This window comes from Lepidochelys kempii, chromosome 16 (genome assembly GCF_965140285.1).
Source record: "Lepidochelys kempii isolate rLepKem1 chromosome 16, rLepKem1.hap1, whole genome shotgun sequence".
Lineage (NCBI taxonomy): Eukaryota > Metazoa > Chordata > Testudines > Cheloniidae > Lepidochelys > Lepidochelys kempii.
Genome location: NC_136395.1, coordinates 17,740,734 through 17,757,042, shown reverse-complemented (window position 1 = coordinate 17,757,042; position 16,309 = coordinate 17,740,734). Strand labels below are relative to the sequence as shown.

Below are 16,309 nucleotides of genomic sequence, written 5' to 3'. Positions count from 1 at the left end.
CCATCAGGATGTTTATTTGGCCACTACTGACTTATTCTAGATTTAAACAGAGGACGCAGAGATGCATACACTATTACCAGCAACCTGAGCCATCCAGGTCCTGTCAGAAGGGACAGCAGTATAACGAACAGCTCTGCCAGCCAAAGGACAATACCTGGCTCAGGTCATTGTCACTGGAAACTAAACTGACACCACCAGCTCACTGTGTCACAGACAAAGGAGCCAGCCAATTGAAACAGTGTTTAGTGAATACTGATGTGCGGGGGTATGAATTGGCAAACTATGGGTTTAAAACACCAGCACCCATTAACAGTCCCCTGAGCCTTCATTAACTTCCTCTTATTGACCCATCTTGGAGACTAAATGCCACCAAGCCCAGGAGATTACCAAATATATGTCTGTCACTGACCACAGTCCTCTGGTCTCCACCCGGATCTCTACTGGGGAACATGCCAGCATTGAAATGGATAAGGCTCCTGCTTATTGAAAGAGCAGGAAACTCGTAAATTTCAATTCCACCATCTCCAGGAGAGAGCTGTCAGGATGAGCAAAGGGGAGAGGGATAGTCACATGTTTGCCGTCTCAACAAACCCCGCTTCCTGGGGTGTGAGGATAAGGGTCTCCCCTTTATCCTCATCCTCTGGGATGCTCACACTTGTTGCAGTCTCTGTTGAGAGAGATGATTTTACTATCAAAGGACCATTTTCCAACAGAACACATCTGTGAGATGGAGGGGCCAGATTCTGGGGCCTTCAAACTCAAGTGCCTCTTTCAAAAGTTTGCCTGTTCCTGGTGTGACTTCCCTACTAATAGTCACACAATCTTTTCCACTGCAGCCCACTGTAACCTCCCAGACAATGATCTCAGTGTCAGAATAAACAGGTGGAGCAGGCAAGCCCCTAAGTAATAACAGTACTTAGTTCTTTGCATCACCTCCGACATTTACACATCAGAATAAATTCACAACTATCCCTGTGAGGTAGTGTGATGCTCTGTACCTCAGGGGGACCCACGATGCACTGAGCATGGTCATTACAGTAATGTTATAGTAATTGCTACAGTAATGTTATATTAAGGTTATAGGTTATAATTTCATGTATATAGTTATGAGGCTGAAAATGTATCCTCATGGCTTAAAGTAAGCCCATGCAAAAACTCTCCAAGAACAGAGAGGCAGTTCACACCTCGTCAGGGCATGGATGGGACAAACCCAGCCCAGCCTCACAGGAACAATGGACACTGGCTTAGGCAGCAACAAAAGAATCTGTTAAACGCTCGAGGGAGTCACCCCCTTCCTTTGGGCAGTTTGGGACTGCAATGAGGTAATGCTCACCTGACTCTGAAGGGGCAGGGGGGCAAAGCCAAGAGGAAAGAAAGGACATGATAAAAGGGAGAGACATTTTGCCATGCTCTCTCTCTTCCACCTACATCTTCAGACACCACCACCATCAAGCAACTGAACCACTGATCAAAGGAGAGAGCCTGGCTGAAGAGCCAGCCTGTGATGAAAAGCATCGAAGTTTGTAAGGACAGTGAAAGTGTTAAGATCAGCTTAGAATGCATTTGCTTTTATTTCATTTGACCAAATCTGACTAGTTATGCTTTGACTTATAATCACTTAAATCTACCTTTATAGTTAATAAATCTGTTTGTTTATTCTACCTGAAGCAGTGCATTTGGTTTGCAGTGTGTCAGAAACTCCCCTTGGTATAACGAGCCTGCTACATATCAATTTCTTTGTTTAATTGACAAACTTATATAAGCTTGCAGGGACCAATGAGCATAACTGGACACTGCAAGATGGAGGTTCCGAGGGTTGTTTCTGGGATCGGAGATATTGGCTACTGTCATTCTGGGAGCAGCTTACATACCAGAGGCTGTGCGTGAACAGCCCAGAGTGGGGGTTCTCACAGCAGAGCAGGGTAAGGCTGGCTCCCAGAGTCAAGGATTGGAGTGGCTTAGCTGGTCACTGGTCCAGACAACACCAGAGGGGAACGTTACAGGTAGATACTATTATCCCCAATGGACAGGGAGACCAAGCCAGAGAAATGAAGGTCAGAATACTGTGGGTGCTGGGCTCTTAATAACCAAGCCATGAGGTTTTGAAAACCTGGCCCGCAGGGACTTGCAAAGACAAACCAAAGAGAGGATGCGTGTGTTAGAGTTGGGATGAGAACCCAGGAGTTCTGGGTCCCACCTTGGTGTTCATAGGCTGCATAAGTCACTGCGAGAAACACAGGGATGATTTTCAAGCACCCATCCTCCTCAATGAAGGGTGAGGGAAATGCAGGGCATTGGGGAGATTTGGAGCAGGGTTGTTCTCTACGCAGTCTGGATCACCACAGGTTCCTGCAAGGAGGCAGTGACTCAAAGCTTCTTGCACCTGGGGATCATGCCAAGAAAGGCTGAGCCTGGCCAGGAAGGGAGAGGTATTTCCTGCATTTGACGGAGGGTGTCGGGTGAGGTCAAATAGCTGTTGATTTCAACAACCAGCCCTGGGCAAAGGCAGATGTGAGTTTGCTTTCCAGACACACCTGCCCACCCCGCACTATGCCAGGCTAACTGCTCTTGGCACAGAGAGTAAGGAGGGAGGGGAGAGGCGGGGTGGGTGGTGGAAATTCCCTATTAGAAAGAACCATCCTTTCCTAGTGTTATTATTTGTGTTGTGGCAGCATTCTATGCACCCATCACAGGACTGCTTTGCGCTAGATGCTGTACAAACACAGAACAAAGAGGCAGCCCCTGCCCCAGAGAAATTACAGTTTAAGGCCACATCTATACCAGGAATAAGGTTTGTGTTTTAACCCACTAGCTAGTCTCTGGGGTTGACCTGGACCAATGATCACAAGCTAACCCTACAACTATCCCATCATCTCCACTAGGGGTGGAAAATCCTGATGCCATTGAAGTCAAGGGCCACAATTGCACCCTAGGATTTTAACACCTTAAAAAGAAAGCCCCCCCCCCACACACACACACCCTGGTTTCCCAGGGAAGACAAGGCAGCTTACTGGCACACAGCGCCTAGCACAATGGGGCCCTGACTCACGACTGGAGCTCCTAGGTGCTGCAGCAAAACAGAATAACAGGCGTCACTGTTGCTGGGGCTGGGGACAGTGCTATTCCAGGGCCACAAGCCATCGACTGGGGAGACGACGGAAGCTGGGTTTGTTAGGACCGTTTCTACAGAGGCCTGGGGCACGTGCATTCCTGACCCTGCCTCAGCCAGCCAAAGCACTCTGCCAGATCTCCCTCTTCTCCCCACTTCATTTCTAGGCAGTTTTCGCTCCTCTGAAATGTTGTCCCAGGTCAGTGGGGAGGGACTGTCCCTCCCCAGCCCCGGATCCTGCAGCTCAACCCCCAGGACCTGGCAGAGACCCAGGCCCAACAACAAGGTGAGAAGCTACTAAATGAGCAGGGCTGGCCCAAGCCGAGTTACTGGAGTCTGACTATTTAATTCACTGCCTGCCACTGTGTCCATTTCAGGAGGAAATGGACAGAGCAGCAGCCAGGCAGGGCAGGGCGGGGGGGGGGGGGGCTGTGCTGGGGAGTCAGCGCCAGGGATGGAGGGAGCAGGGTGTTGCTACCTGATGAGCAAGGGGGCCCCCTTCACCAGAACCTGCCCCCCACATTGCTTCAACACCATGGCAACTCCCCCCAGCCTCCCAGCACTGGTCCCCAGCTCCCACCAGCCTCCCGCAGCTGGTCCCCACGGATCTCCACCCTGCAGCATCCCTCCGGAGATCCCTTTAGCCTCCCTCCCACCACTGATCCTCCCCACCGGCCTCCCCACACTGGTCCCCATGGATCTCCACCCCGATCCCCCTAGCCTCCCTCCCCCTGGCCTCTTCCCACTGGTCCCCACTGACCCTCACTCCCCCACAGCTGTGCCCAGCTCCCACCAGCCTCCCCCAGGGATCTCCACTCCCCAGCATCCCTCCAGTGATCCCTCTAGCCTCCTTCCCCCCACTGACCCTCCCCCCATCAGCCTCCCCCCACTGGTCCCCACCGATGTCCACCCCCCAGCATCCCTCCACGGATCCCTCTAGCCTCCCTCCCCCCAGTGACCCTCCCTGCCAGCCTCCCCTGCACTGGTCCCCACTTGACCCTCACTCCCCCTACTGATCCCCACAGATCTCCACCCCGATCCCCTAGCCTCCCTCCCCCCCATCCCCACTGACCCTCACTCCCCACTGGTCCCCACTCCCCCCCCCCACTGGTCCCCAGCTCCCGCCAGCCTCCCCCCCACGGATCTCCACCCCCAGCATCCTTCCAGTGATCCCTCTAGCTTCCCTTCCCACACTGGTCCCCATGGATCTCCACCCCCCAGCACCCCTCGGCTAATCCCTCTGGCCTCCCCCACACACACTAGTCCCCACAGATCTCCACCCCTGGTCCCTCTAGCCTCCCTCCCCCCACGGATCTCCACCCCCACCCCCACCCCCCCAGCTTCCCTCCGCTGATCCCGTGCCAGCGAATTACCCCGACAGGCGCCGCCGGCTCCGCTCCGAGCTCCGGACGCGGGGAGGCGACCAGGCGATGGGGGGCACCGGGCAAAAGCGCCGCCGGGGCATCCCTGTTATGAAGCGCGGCGGGGCGGGGCCAGGAGGGGGCGTCTCCCTGCCGTGGGTGGCACCCGGGGGGGAGCGACTCCCCTTCCCGCAGGTGGGCCGGGGCCGGGGCCGCCCGCCTGCGCCCCGCGGGGAGGCACCGGGACGCGGCCGGCGCGGAAAGCTCCGGTGCCCCCGGATCGACCAGCCACCCGCGCCCCCGGCCCGCTGGCGGCAGAGCCCAGGCGCGAACCGGACCGAGAGCCCTCTGGCAGGAGCCCCAGCGGCACAAAGCCCCGGCGAGTAAAGCCAGGCCCCCGCCCCGCGCTCCGGCTCGGAGAAAGGGGCCAAGCCGTCCCCCTCCTTTCGGAAGCTGGGCCGCAGGGCACGGGAGAAGGGCAGCACGGAGTCTGTGCCCGCTGCCAAGCCCTGCTCACGCCTGGCCGGCTCAGCGCTCCAGCGGCCGGGCAGGGGCGCACGAGGAAGACCGCTCAGCACATGGGCAGCAGCTGCCCGGCCTCAGCTCTCAAACTGGTGAAGGTGACAGATTCCTACCAAAGACCAACTCCTTTGCTTGAAGGCTGATCTGTTTGCTCTGGGATCCAAAGGTCAGGGGCTATTATTACTGGGCCTATTTTGGGACCCTTCTACCCGGGGTGACCGCGGCTTATTCCTCTGAACAGAACCCTCTCAGGTACCTTGTGCTCCTCCCCTGGCCTTGTAGCCACCCCTTGTCTCTCATCTGGTGATGGCTGGCTCTGGGGGCAGCTCCTACCTTATGTCCGGGGACAGCACCACAGGGCCCGGATTCCCGACTGAGGGCATAATGTACATAATGACCAGCAGCGACTCTAGCAATGGGAAAATACTTACAGACCATCCACCTGGGACACAGGAAAATAGATTTCAGGGTAGCAGCCGTGTTAGTCTGTATTCGCAAAAAGAAAAGGAGGAGTTGTGGCACCTTAGAGACTAACCCATTTATTTGGTTATTTATTTGGCTCAGGCTCAAATAAATGGGTTAGTCTCTAAGGTGCCACAAGTCCTCCTTTTCTTTTTACAGGAAAATAGAGATTTTGACATACACCCCCCCCCTGCCAGCTCTCTGGCGAACAGAATTGGGGGGGGTGTATCATGGTGTGTGTGCATATCACTAAGTGTATGTGCCCTCATTATTCTCCATGGACTGGCACAATCATTTTTAACCCAAATGCATTGCTAATTGACATGGAAAATAGTAACACTCCCTACTCAAAGAGCAGTTTCCTGCTGAGAGTCCCAGAGATTCATGAATTGTTGTCCTTTCACATGGATTGTCACAGGGGACAAGCATTATTAGCCTGACAGAAAGTTTAAGGCCTAAATTTTCTAGAGGCCATTCATTTTGGATGGCCAACATTAGATAGTGCCTGGCATCGCAGGAAGTCAAGCCCTACCAGCTCCCACTGGAGTGGTGGGCTGCTGTCAAACAGCTGCTCCCCCAATCTCTGCTCACAATCCAGGCTCCACCCACATCTAAAATGAGATTGTAGATTGTGCAACTCCTCACAGTACCACCAGGCAAGATTTTTATACCTTGCGCACCACTGTGGTATCTGCTCATCCCTCCTCTTCCATGCATGCTGAGATCACCAGTGTAACAGTAAACAACACAGACGTGTAATTTGCCATCATTAGTCTTTGGAGTTAACACATCAAGTGAAGTGAATAGGTGCTGTTTCAGATGTCAGCCTTGCCGGTTTAGGCTCTCTCTGCAGACATCACTGCAAGTGTTTACACCTAATTCACAGTTTGGAGGCATGCTTCATGGCCACAGAACACTGCAGAAAGCTTAGATTCTGGACCACAAGATACAGTCACCAGGAAAAGGTACCAGGAGTCAGGACAATTTAACCCCTGAGTTGTTGGTGCTCAGCACCAGGCCTTAGATGTCTTAAGTTGGTCAAAATAAAGACACTCAAAATTAGTGTCTACTTTTGAAAATTTTAGCCTTCAGTGACTTGTCCATGGTTGCACAGTGGATCTGTGGCAGACTTGGGAATAAAGCCCAGATTTTCTGAGTCCCACTCCTCTGCTTTGGGCAAGTCACAAATCTCTCTATGCCTCAGTTTCCCCACTGGTAAAATGAGAATATCTCTGTAAAGCACTTTGATAGCTATGCATCACATGTGCTATTTACGTATTACTTAAATATCTGTAAAATGGGAATACCATCCTTAAGACACTGAGATCTATGGAGGAAAAGTGCTAGGTTTTATTATCAACCTCAAACCCACTCTTCCTTGGCTATCCAAGCCCACAGATTCTTCCCCTTTCTCCTAGCTGAATATGCACCTGTCTGCGCCCCAGAGGCATCCTTTGACGGAGAACATAACTCACCAGTTATTAAACAGCTGACAGCCCGCCGGATTATTTATTCCCCCTGTGTACGAAGTGTCACTAGCGACTGCTTTCCTCATTACAGAAACCTCATGAAGATAAATGCAACTGACAACCCAGCCCTTCTTGTTCTCTGCTGCAAGGAACATGGCAGCCCTGCGCCCTCTCCCATTAGCCCTGGTAAACTGCTGTTACCGTTGGTCATTGTCAGCCAGCACAGCACAATTGCTGGGATGTTGGTGTAAGGGCCTGCAGGCTAGGGATTTCTCCATGAGAAGGCAGCAGCACCGGGCTATTCTGCAATGACACAGGACATTGCTGATGACAACAAGGAAATACCTTCCCCTTGGGCTAAACCCTGACTAGCTCCAGCGTGCAAACCCTGGTTTGCCCTTGTCTGCACTTAGGTGGGGAGGGGGTCGGGGGGGGGGGTAGGTGCAGCGATGCTGAGTGCTGGAGACCAATGGTTCCTGCCTGGCAGTCTGTGCTGCTCCAACATCACGGCATGGGCTGCAACCACAGTAGTGAGTTGAGGCCCAGGTAGTTGCAGTGACAGGGTAGCACACGTGGGGTACTTTGGTTGTGGTTTTGGCCCCTGCCCCTAGCTAAGCAGAGAGGCCAAGGGACTGAATGGGCCTCTGAAATTGAGCTCTAAGTTCTCACCTTATAGGTGACGCCTTCTAGGTCAGTGGCCAGGCGAGAACATGAGGCCACACATGGGAAGTTTGCTTTGCCCCGGCTATGATGTCCCTCTTCCCCAGACAACTCCAGCCTCCAGGGACGTCAATCAGGCACCTTTCACCAGCACTGACTGCACTGTAGTATCTTTCAAATCAAACAAGGAACTAAATCAAATGTCCATGGAGCAAAAGCAATGTCCCTTTGCGGCATGAAATATTGACAAGAATGTCCCCAGGGACAAGCCCAGCTTCCTGCCACTCTCTGCCAGCAAAGGGCCTTGCAGACTACATCTTCAGCTATCTTCCAACAACCAGCTAACATAATTGGGAAGTCTTTAGGGAGATGGCATCTTGATGCCTGACTGATGAGCCCCAGACAGTGCAGTTAATTTCTCATGCTCTTAGTTTTCCACTTAACCACAATCTGGTGCACCAGACGCATCAGGAAACGAGGCCTCTTCTGAACCAATACTAATAATACTACCTAGCTCTTATCACCAGTAGATCTCAAAGCACACTGCAAAGCACATTATCCCCATTTAACAGATGGAGAAATTGAGGTACAGTGACTTGCCCACCGTCACGCGGCAGTCCAGTGGCACAAGTGGGAGAACCCAACTCTCCTGAGTCCCAATCCAGTGCACAATCCCCTAGGCAACAGCAGGTCCAGGACTCACGCTGCCATGGGGAGGTTGAGGGAAATGCCCAGTTCCCTTTTGAAAATAAAGCAGGAAATTCCCAGGTTAAGAATTTAGCCTTCAGTCACCCCTAGGAACATCAAGTTGCAGTGGGGGAGGTTTAGATTGGATATTAGGAAAAACTTTTTCACTAAGAGGGTGGTGATACACTGGAATGCGTTACCTAGGGAGGTGGTAGAATCTCCTTCCTTAGAGGTTTTTAAGGTCAGGCTTGACAAAGCCCTGGCTGGGATGATTTAACTGGGAATTGGTCCTGCTTCGAGCAGGGGGTTGGACTAGATGACCTTCTGGGGTCCCTTCCAACCCTGATATTCTATGATTCTATGATCTGTTTGATCCATTTGGCCAACCCCTTAGACCCAAGATGGTACAGTGCATGCTGGGATCTGCAGGCTCTGCAGATTATCCCTTTGTACTGGAGAGGAGAGCAACTTCACCCTGTTCTGTTTTGGGCAAAATTAGGTATGTGGCACCCATGTTCCCAGCACATTGGAAAGCTTGGGTTCCCCCGAGACAGAGGGCTTTCCCCACAGCTGAATGCAGCCATCTCTGGAACATGGCAACCTCTGTTGTCCCAGCAACACACTATCAGCAAGGTCTAGAAGAGAGAGTGGTGAACGAGAGAAACCCTCCCCACACTACAAACGATTGCAGTCACATTGAATCCCTGCCCTTGAGGGCTGCGAGATTAGGGGGTCAGATGAGGTTATCAGGCACAATGCATCACACGGGGGTCTTGGTGGTGGTTTTGCGGGGGCGGGGGTAGGTGGGTCAGGTGACTGGGAAAAAGGGAGGCATTTGCAGCAGCAAAGCGACTGGTTTCATTCAAATGGCTCCAGCTGACGCAGGATCAAGCCTGTCCCATGTAAGCTCGAAACTTCCCAGCTCCCACCAAGCCGGACAGCTTGGGCCAGGGACACATCACAAGGGGGCGTTTTGAAATCCAAACAGTCCTCTCATGACCGGGTTGCTTGACTTCAAAGAACACGGCCTCCTCCCCGCTTAGCAGGGACGTTGGGGAACTGGGAGCCAGTGCTGTGTGAGACTCGGCACATCGCAAAGCCCAGGCCAGGGCCAGCAGCACAACTGAGTAGAGCCTTGCAAGCCCCCGAACCTGCTGGGAACTGATCCCAGGTGTCAGCTTTGGGTGGGGGCTGAAAACAACCTGAGCGACCCTCTTGGGCTTGGGCACACTACCAGCTTTAGCAGAGCCATTGCAGGGATTGGTCTTTCCCTGCAGCCCCTTCACCCCAGGGCTTGGCCCAGCCAACCTCCATGGACGCTCTATCGTCCTGTGTGCAATTTCCAGGCATCCTGTCTCTTCTGGAGCCTGAGCCGATACTGCCGCAGCCAACAGGCATCTTTCCATTGACTCAAATGAGTGGGGATCAGGCCCACAATGAGCACGCTCTCTGGGTAGGTATGAGATGTCCAAACACCTTCTCTTTATGGGGAGCTCCCTCATTCAGATGGTCCCAACTTGACCCCTTGATGATCCTAAGAGGTCCCCAGAGCAGGAACTCCTTCTGCTGAACTGTCTGTGTGCTCCTGATATTGCTAAGGTAACAAACAAGAAGTGGGGAGGATACTCTTGCTCCATCACACAAACCCAGTTATTTTGAATAACCATTGCAGGTCACCTCTACACAGGACCCAGTTCCCCCTCGCTGGTGCTGAGCACACAGCTAGTGCAGAAGTCAGTGCCACCAGCACTGTGAGCAAACAGCCCTGCGCCCTCTGACCTGACGTGGGGGCCCTCTCCAGAAACAGAGATAAAGATCACTGAAAGGAGAGAGGATCTTTGTATCTCCAGATCCCATCTGTTCTTGCAGCTTATTCCCACCCTGAGGTTATAATTGCACCTAGGGCCTGATCCTGCATCTACCGCGGTCACTGACACAGCTCTCATTGGTTTCAGTAGTACAGGATCAAGCTGTGAGATACGCGATGACTGGTGCCCTGTCACTGCCACAGGTGAATAACTTTGGGCAAGTCATCAGGGCTTAATTCATGCCAGGGCTGAGCCTTGGCACCTCTAGGCTTGGCAGTTCCCAGCCCCAGCACCTCTAGGCCTGCTGCATCAGTTATGAACATAAAAAATAAAAATTGCTTGAGCCCCGGCACCGCTATCATTACAAATTAAGCACTGCAAGTCACTCACCTCCCTGTGCCTCAGTTTCCCCATCTATAAAATGGAGACAGATGACATTGCCCTCCATTGTAAAGCACTTTGAGATCTACAGATGAAAAGCACTGTATAGGCACTAGGTGGTGTTATTACCATCGTAATCTCCAAAGCCAATGGGGATGCCTGGAATGGAGGATACGAATGAGAAAATGGGTCAGATCCTGCCCCACTGAGTTCAGCAACAGCTGGCTGCTGGGACTGAGAGCAGAGTCAGGCCCCAAGCTCCAGTGCGAAATCTGAAGCGCTGTCATTCAGTGCAGAAGGACGATGCCCTCAAACAACATGACTGTTTTACTCACAAAATCATCTTTATTTGGTACAAAACCAGAAATAAATAAGTGTGCCGAGAAAGCAGTTTGATTATAACAAAGACTGACCACGAGGGAACTAACCTTTTAATATGTGGTTAGCAACAAACCCTTCAGCCCTGGAACTCCCTTCCCAGGCCTCCCACATCAGCTCGGTGGCTTTTTAAACATCTGCCTCACCCAGCACTGCGCAGTGTGTGCTTGGCCTCGGGATGGCTACAGGACCTGTGCAACGCTAGCAAACCTCTGCACCACTTCCAGAGCTGCAATGTGCATCTCAGCTCTCCGAGCAGTATGCACCTGAGCACTCAATGCGTGGACAGGGCACGGGATGGGGACTCAGGAGACCTGCGGTTCTGTCCCTGATATGGGCACTGATCTGCTGGTGACCTCTCTGGGCCTCCATTTCCTCTCCCACCCTTGAGCAATGGGGCTGTGATCTCAGATGGGGTCTCTAGGTGCTACCCCGATACAAATGGAAAAGAACAGTAATGGCCTGGTGTCTCCAGTGTCTGTCTCAGGCGAGTCACAGGCTCCGTGATTCCACCGGAGAGCCAAAAGCCAAGGAGATTAACAGCCGCTGGGGCGGTTTCCCCTCCCAGGTTCTCGGTATCTCAGCTCCGATTGCCCTCAAGACCATGTAGGCAGCTCTGTTTGCTTAAAAGCTGCACGTGATAGCAGGTCCAAGGACAACCCCATGTTGCAAGAGACTAAGAGCACCTGATGTTTACAACCCCTCACCCCTCCACCACTGCTGAACACTGGATGAACCGGGGCCTCAAGCCCACGCTCCTCTGCTGAGCCAGTAGGTGAGGTGATGGGTACAATGACCAGACGAGAGGTCAGCATTTGCAGGCCTCCAAACTGCCTTGGCACCATCCCACGGGGTCAAGGCCATTTCACTCTCCGAGGGATTGAGCCATAGGGCTGGGAGTAGGGTTGCCAAATATTGGTTGGGAATATTGGAGGTTTCATCACGTGACACCATCTTTAAATTAAAGATTAATGTTTAATTCCTGGAGACTCCGGGACAATCCAGGAGGGTTGGCCACCCTAGCTGGGAGCCAAAGGAGGGGAGTTTGACAGGATCATGGGGAACCTCTTGCAGGGCACTGAACTGATGGCAGGCAATGGGGCTTGGGGATTCTAGGGAGACACACAGGGGACAAAGGAAGAAGCGCATGTCAGACTGAGCTGATGCCACGTACGGGAGATGGAATCAGGAACAGAAGGAGAAGGAGACAATGTCTGGTGGGGTTTGGGGCGTGGGATCAGCATCTTCTCCCGTCCTCTGCCCATTCCCAGCGCCCCGTCGCTGCCATTAGTAGGGGTAGGGTGAGACGGAAATGAGGATGAGGAAGACGCTCCGTGCCCGCTGCTCGCCATGAGCCAGGGCCTGCACCTTCAGCCGATAGACGCCGGCAGTGTGGAGTGGGCGCAGTGTGGAGAGGACCCCCCGGCCTCTCTCGTCCCGGAGGGCGAAGGGGCTGCCCGGGCCCTGTTCCAGCAGAGTGAAGACAGTGCGGTTCTGCAGGAGGCTCCCCTGGGAAGAGGCAGTGAGCTGGACAACGTCGTGGCCGGCCGGGATGCCAAAGGGCAGCGTGAGAAGCTCGTACTGCAGAGTGAAGGGGCCTCCAGGGCTGCGGCGGAAGCACACTCTGCACGAGAACGGGCAGAGGACGTGGGTGAGAGCGGTGAGGAGCGGCAGCATGATCTGAGCCTCGGGCTAGCAGCCAGGACTCCTGGGTTCTAAGCCTGGACAGCCTTGGACAAGTCACTGAGCCAGTCTGTGCCTCAGTTCCCCCACCAGGGAAAGGGCAGGGGGAGGGTCAGACTTGGCAAGTCTCAGCACTTTAACTCTTCAAAGTGCTAAATATCATTAATGTACTGAAATGGACATGTGCCAGTCCAGGCCCACTGGTGTTACACCCAGGACCTGACCACCCCCACAACCTGGCAGCAGAGCTGAGAAGAGCATTGGCAGGTTGGTCACGCCAGGAGAAGAGGAACAGCTGCCCCACTTGGGTACAACCCCCTTCCAAAAGAACTTCTCCCCCCCTCCCCACCTTACCCTGGGCTGGAGCCTCTCCTATAGCCTGTGGGGCAGGGTGTATCCAGGCACTGGGAGCCTCCCCGCATGTTAAAGCACACCTGGCTCGGGTTGCAGTGAATCCTCCTCTCTGCACATTCATCTATGTCTGCAGAGGAGAAAGGAGGGGGGAGTGAGGACAGACAGGTGCTCAAGGGGGCCCAGGCTCTGCTGCTGGGGGATCCTGCTCGTTGTATCACACCCCTCTGTGCATTCAGGTGAGCAGCTGCGCCCTGGAGAGCTCCTCCATTTTACCTGCTGGGTGAGCTGCAGAGTCTGGTGGCAGCAGGCACCCGCCCAGGGCACCCACCCAGTTACTAACATGCCCCCAAAGCAGACCGTGCATGACCATACTGCACACGGGTCCAGGAAGCAACAGAGCCACACAGGAGCGCCACAGCAATTCCTGAGCAATGGCTTGGCAGAGGGGGCAGGAGGACCATGGCCCTGTGGGCTAGTGGCCTGAGGCCAGGCATAGGCACCAGGAGGTCCCAAGTTCTAAGTCTGGCTCTGCCACCGCCATGCAGTGTGTCCCTTGGGCAAGTCACATCACCTCTGTTTCCTGCTCCATGGATTGGTGGCAGTGATACTAAGCTGCGAGCGCCATTTGTGAGGTGTAGGAATTTAATGGGCTAGATCCGGCCCTGGCCTAGCTCCGTTGACTTCCCTACAATGATGCCCCTTTGCTTGGGAGATGAAAAGTGCAGCACCAATGCAGGCACTGTGGGGAGCCTGGCACCTGGGTGGGGATTTTGCTGGCACAGCCAGAGACAGATGTGAAATCCAGGCTTTAGAAAGGGAGATTAGGGCTTACAGTATCAAAGTGGCAGGGAGGGATGGACGGACACACACGCTATGTAACCGACTCCTGAACAGCACGCACTGACCCCGGCAGGTTTCCCCATTGGGCAGCAGCCGGTAGCCAGCTGGGCATAAGCACTGGTAGCTGCCCTCCGTGTTCCTGCACTCGTGTTGGCACAGGTTCCGCACCTGACATTCGTCAAGATCTGTGTAAAGAGAAGGGAGGGGAAGAGAGGAGAGATTCCGAGTCCGGCACACTGCAATGCACTGCTGTGCCCTCCACCCGCAACCCCGAGGGGCAACCCCAGCCCCACATGCAGCATGACACTGCCCCTATGCCTTCAATGCACAGCCACCATGGTGCACAGTGCCACTGAAACAACTCTGCAAAGGCGTAAGGCCCCGGCAAGTGCTCCCATTTACCCACCCTCCGGGGGAGATGTGGCCCAGGGAAGCCCCACTCCAGCCCCACGGGGGACCAAAGGCCTCGGCCCCAGGGAGACCAATTGTATGGGGGAGCAGGTAGAGTCACAGAATGGCTGGCACAGTGGGGAGGAAGAAGGGAAGTAGGAGTGAGGAGAGTGGGTTATAAGACGGGCTATTCCCTTTAGGCCCTGGTGGGCACCCAGATCCTGCATGACCCTTCTGTCAGCCCACAGCCTCTCTGTCGATGCTGGCACGCAGAGCGCCTGCTTGCACCAGCGGCTTTTGCAACACGGACACTTGTTCATCGGGAACTGGATTGATGGCACCAACCCCTGCCCCCCCAGGCAGCCAGCAGGTGCCGCCAGCTTTCAGTTGTCCCCCAGCTAGGCTGGAGTTGGGCCTGTTCCAGCTGCATCGCTCCAAGGCTCCCCCTCTCTGGAGTGACAAGGGTCAGCAGCACGTGGCCTTACCAGTGCAAAGTCCATTGCGCCTGGTGAATCCTGACGGGCACTGGGCCTGGCTGCTGGGGCTCAGGGCGTTACCAGACTGGCCGAAGGAGAACCAGGTGTAATAGCCTCCCCCGGGCGAGCGGCCACTTGGTCTGAGCCACTGCAGACGGGTCCTTCTGTTGCTGACACGCATCACGTTCCCTCCTGCCTTCTCCGGCCCAGCACAAGACTTGCCATCCCCACGTAAGGCCTCCCCAGGTGGGCACAGGCATCTGTAACTGCCCTGGAGGTTGCGGCACTGGAAAGCACATGGCGGAGGTACCCGCTGGCATTCGTTTATGTCTGATACAGAGAGAAAAGCCAGCATGAGTAGCAGAGCCCAGCTTTCTGGGGCAGAAGCCGCGCTGGCTAATGGCTAGAGCAGGAAATAGGAACCCAGGATTCCTGGGCTCTGTTCCCTGGCTCTGGGAAGCAGAGTTGTCTCCTGGTTAGAGTGGGGGGAACTGGGAGTCAGGACTCCTGGGTTTCTATTCCTGGCTCTGCCACTAACATGCTGCGTGACTCTGAACAAGTCACTGCACCAGCTACAGCTTAGTATGCCCACCTACGAAGTGAAGATAACACTTCTTGATTCCCACCACCACAGAAGGCTTGTAAGGGTTAATGAATGATCCTGAGGCGAAGGGCAGGGGACAAGGTCCAGCGCAAAGCATTCACACCCACCACCCTCTGCACCCAAACACCCGCCTCCTGCAAGGTTTGAAGCTTCACTGGCAGCTTCCCCCAGATCCATGCCTGGCAACTCTCCTTCTCCCCTGCTCTCACCGGGGGGCGCTCTCGCTGGGCAGCGGGAGAGCAGGCGGCTCCCTCTACAGGTGACAGCATGAAAGGGACTGGGCAGAGGAGAGCTGTGTCGGGAGAGAACTAGCTGCGTTACTCCAGCAGCCACCTGGGGGGTCGAGACCCGTCTCCGGACTTGTCACAGAGCGAGTCAGTATCGGAGTCTGGAATTGAACCCAGGAGTCCTGAGGCCCACCCCCACTCTCCTGCTCGAACCAGCAGAAATGCTACCTCTCCCTGCTTTTCTCATTGCATGGCAAAGGCTGGCAGGTCTGTGTTACCCAAGCAGGGTCGGCCGGTGCCCTGGGTCCTGTAACCGCGGGGACACGTGCACCGGTGCCCGCCGACGGTGTTCACACAGATCTGGTTGTAGCGACAGGCGTGGGATCCCTCCGCGCACTCGTCCAGATCTGTGGGGAGAACGAGAGGAGAGGTCCCCCGGCGAGCAAGTCCCCACACAGCAGCTAAAGCAGAGGTGGGCAATATGGCCCGCGGACCACATCCAGCCTGCGGGACCATCCTGCCCAGCCCCTGAGCTCCTGGCCGGGGAGGCTAGCCCCCGGCCCCTCCCCCGCAGCACCACCACCAGAGCTCTGGCCCGCCGCTCCTGCTGGGCAGTGCGGGTGGCGTGGCTGGCTCCGGCGGGGCTGCGAGCTCCTGCTGCTCTGAGCAGCATGGTAAGGGGGCGAGGAGCGGGGGGGTTGGGTAAGGGGCAGGGGGTCCTGGAAGGCAGTCAGGGGACAGGGAGCAGGGGGCGGTTGGATGGGGCCGAGGTTCGGGGGGGGCAGTCAGGGGATGGGGAGCAGGGGCAGTTGGATAGGCGTGGGAGTCCTGGGGGGCCTGTCAGGGGGCAGGGGTGTGGATAGGGGTCGGGGGGCACTCAGGGGACAGGGAGCGTTGG

At 55.0% G+C, this 16,309-nt stretch overlaps 2 protein-coding genes across 2 annotated transcripts in view; both read right to left on the bottom strand.

The window, feature by feature from the left end:
* ASS1 (argininosuccinate synthase 1) overlaps nucleotides 1-4,653 on the bottom strand; it is a 78,579-nt gene extending 73,926 nt beyond the window's left edge. The window contains exon 1 of the mRNA XM_073314646.1: nucleotides 4,483-4,653. The gene's annotated coding sequence lies outside the window, so the exon portion shown is untranslated. The remainder of the gene's footprint in view (nucleotides 1-4,482) is intronic.
* A 6,129-nt stretch (nucleotides 4,654-10,782) lies between these two features.
* The window catches only part of HMCN2 (hemicentin 2), a 121,969-nt gene continuing 116,442 nt past the window's right edge, over nucleotides 10,783-16,309 (bottom strand). The window contains exons 95-99 of the mRNA XM_073314813.2: nucleotides 15,690-15,818; nucleotides 14,590-14,910; nucleotides 13,780-13,899; nucleotides 12,875-13,001; nucleotides 10,783-12,461 (exon numbers count right to left, since the gene is read on the bottom strand). Coding sequence (XP_073170914.2) covers nucleotides 12,125-12,461; nucleotides 12,875-13,001; nucleotides 13,780-13,899; nucleotides 14,590-14,910; nucleotides 15,690-15,818 — 1,034 coding nt within the window. The 3' untranslated portion in view covers nucleotides 10,783-12,124. The remainder of the gene's footprint in view (nucleotides 12,462-12,874; nucleotides 13,002-13,779; nucleotides 13,900-14,589; nucleotides 14,911-15,689; nucleotides 15,819-16,309) is intronic.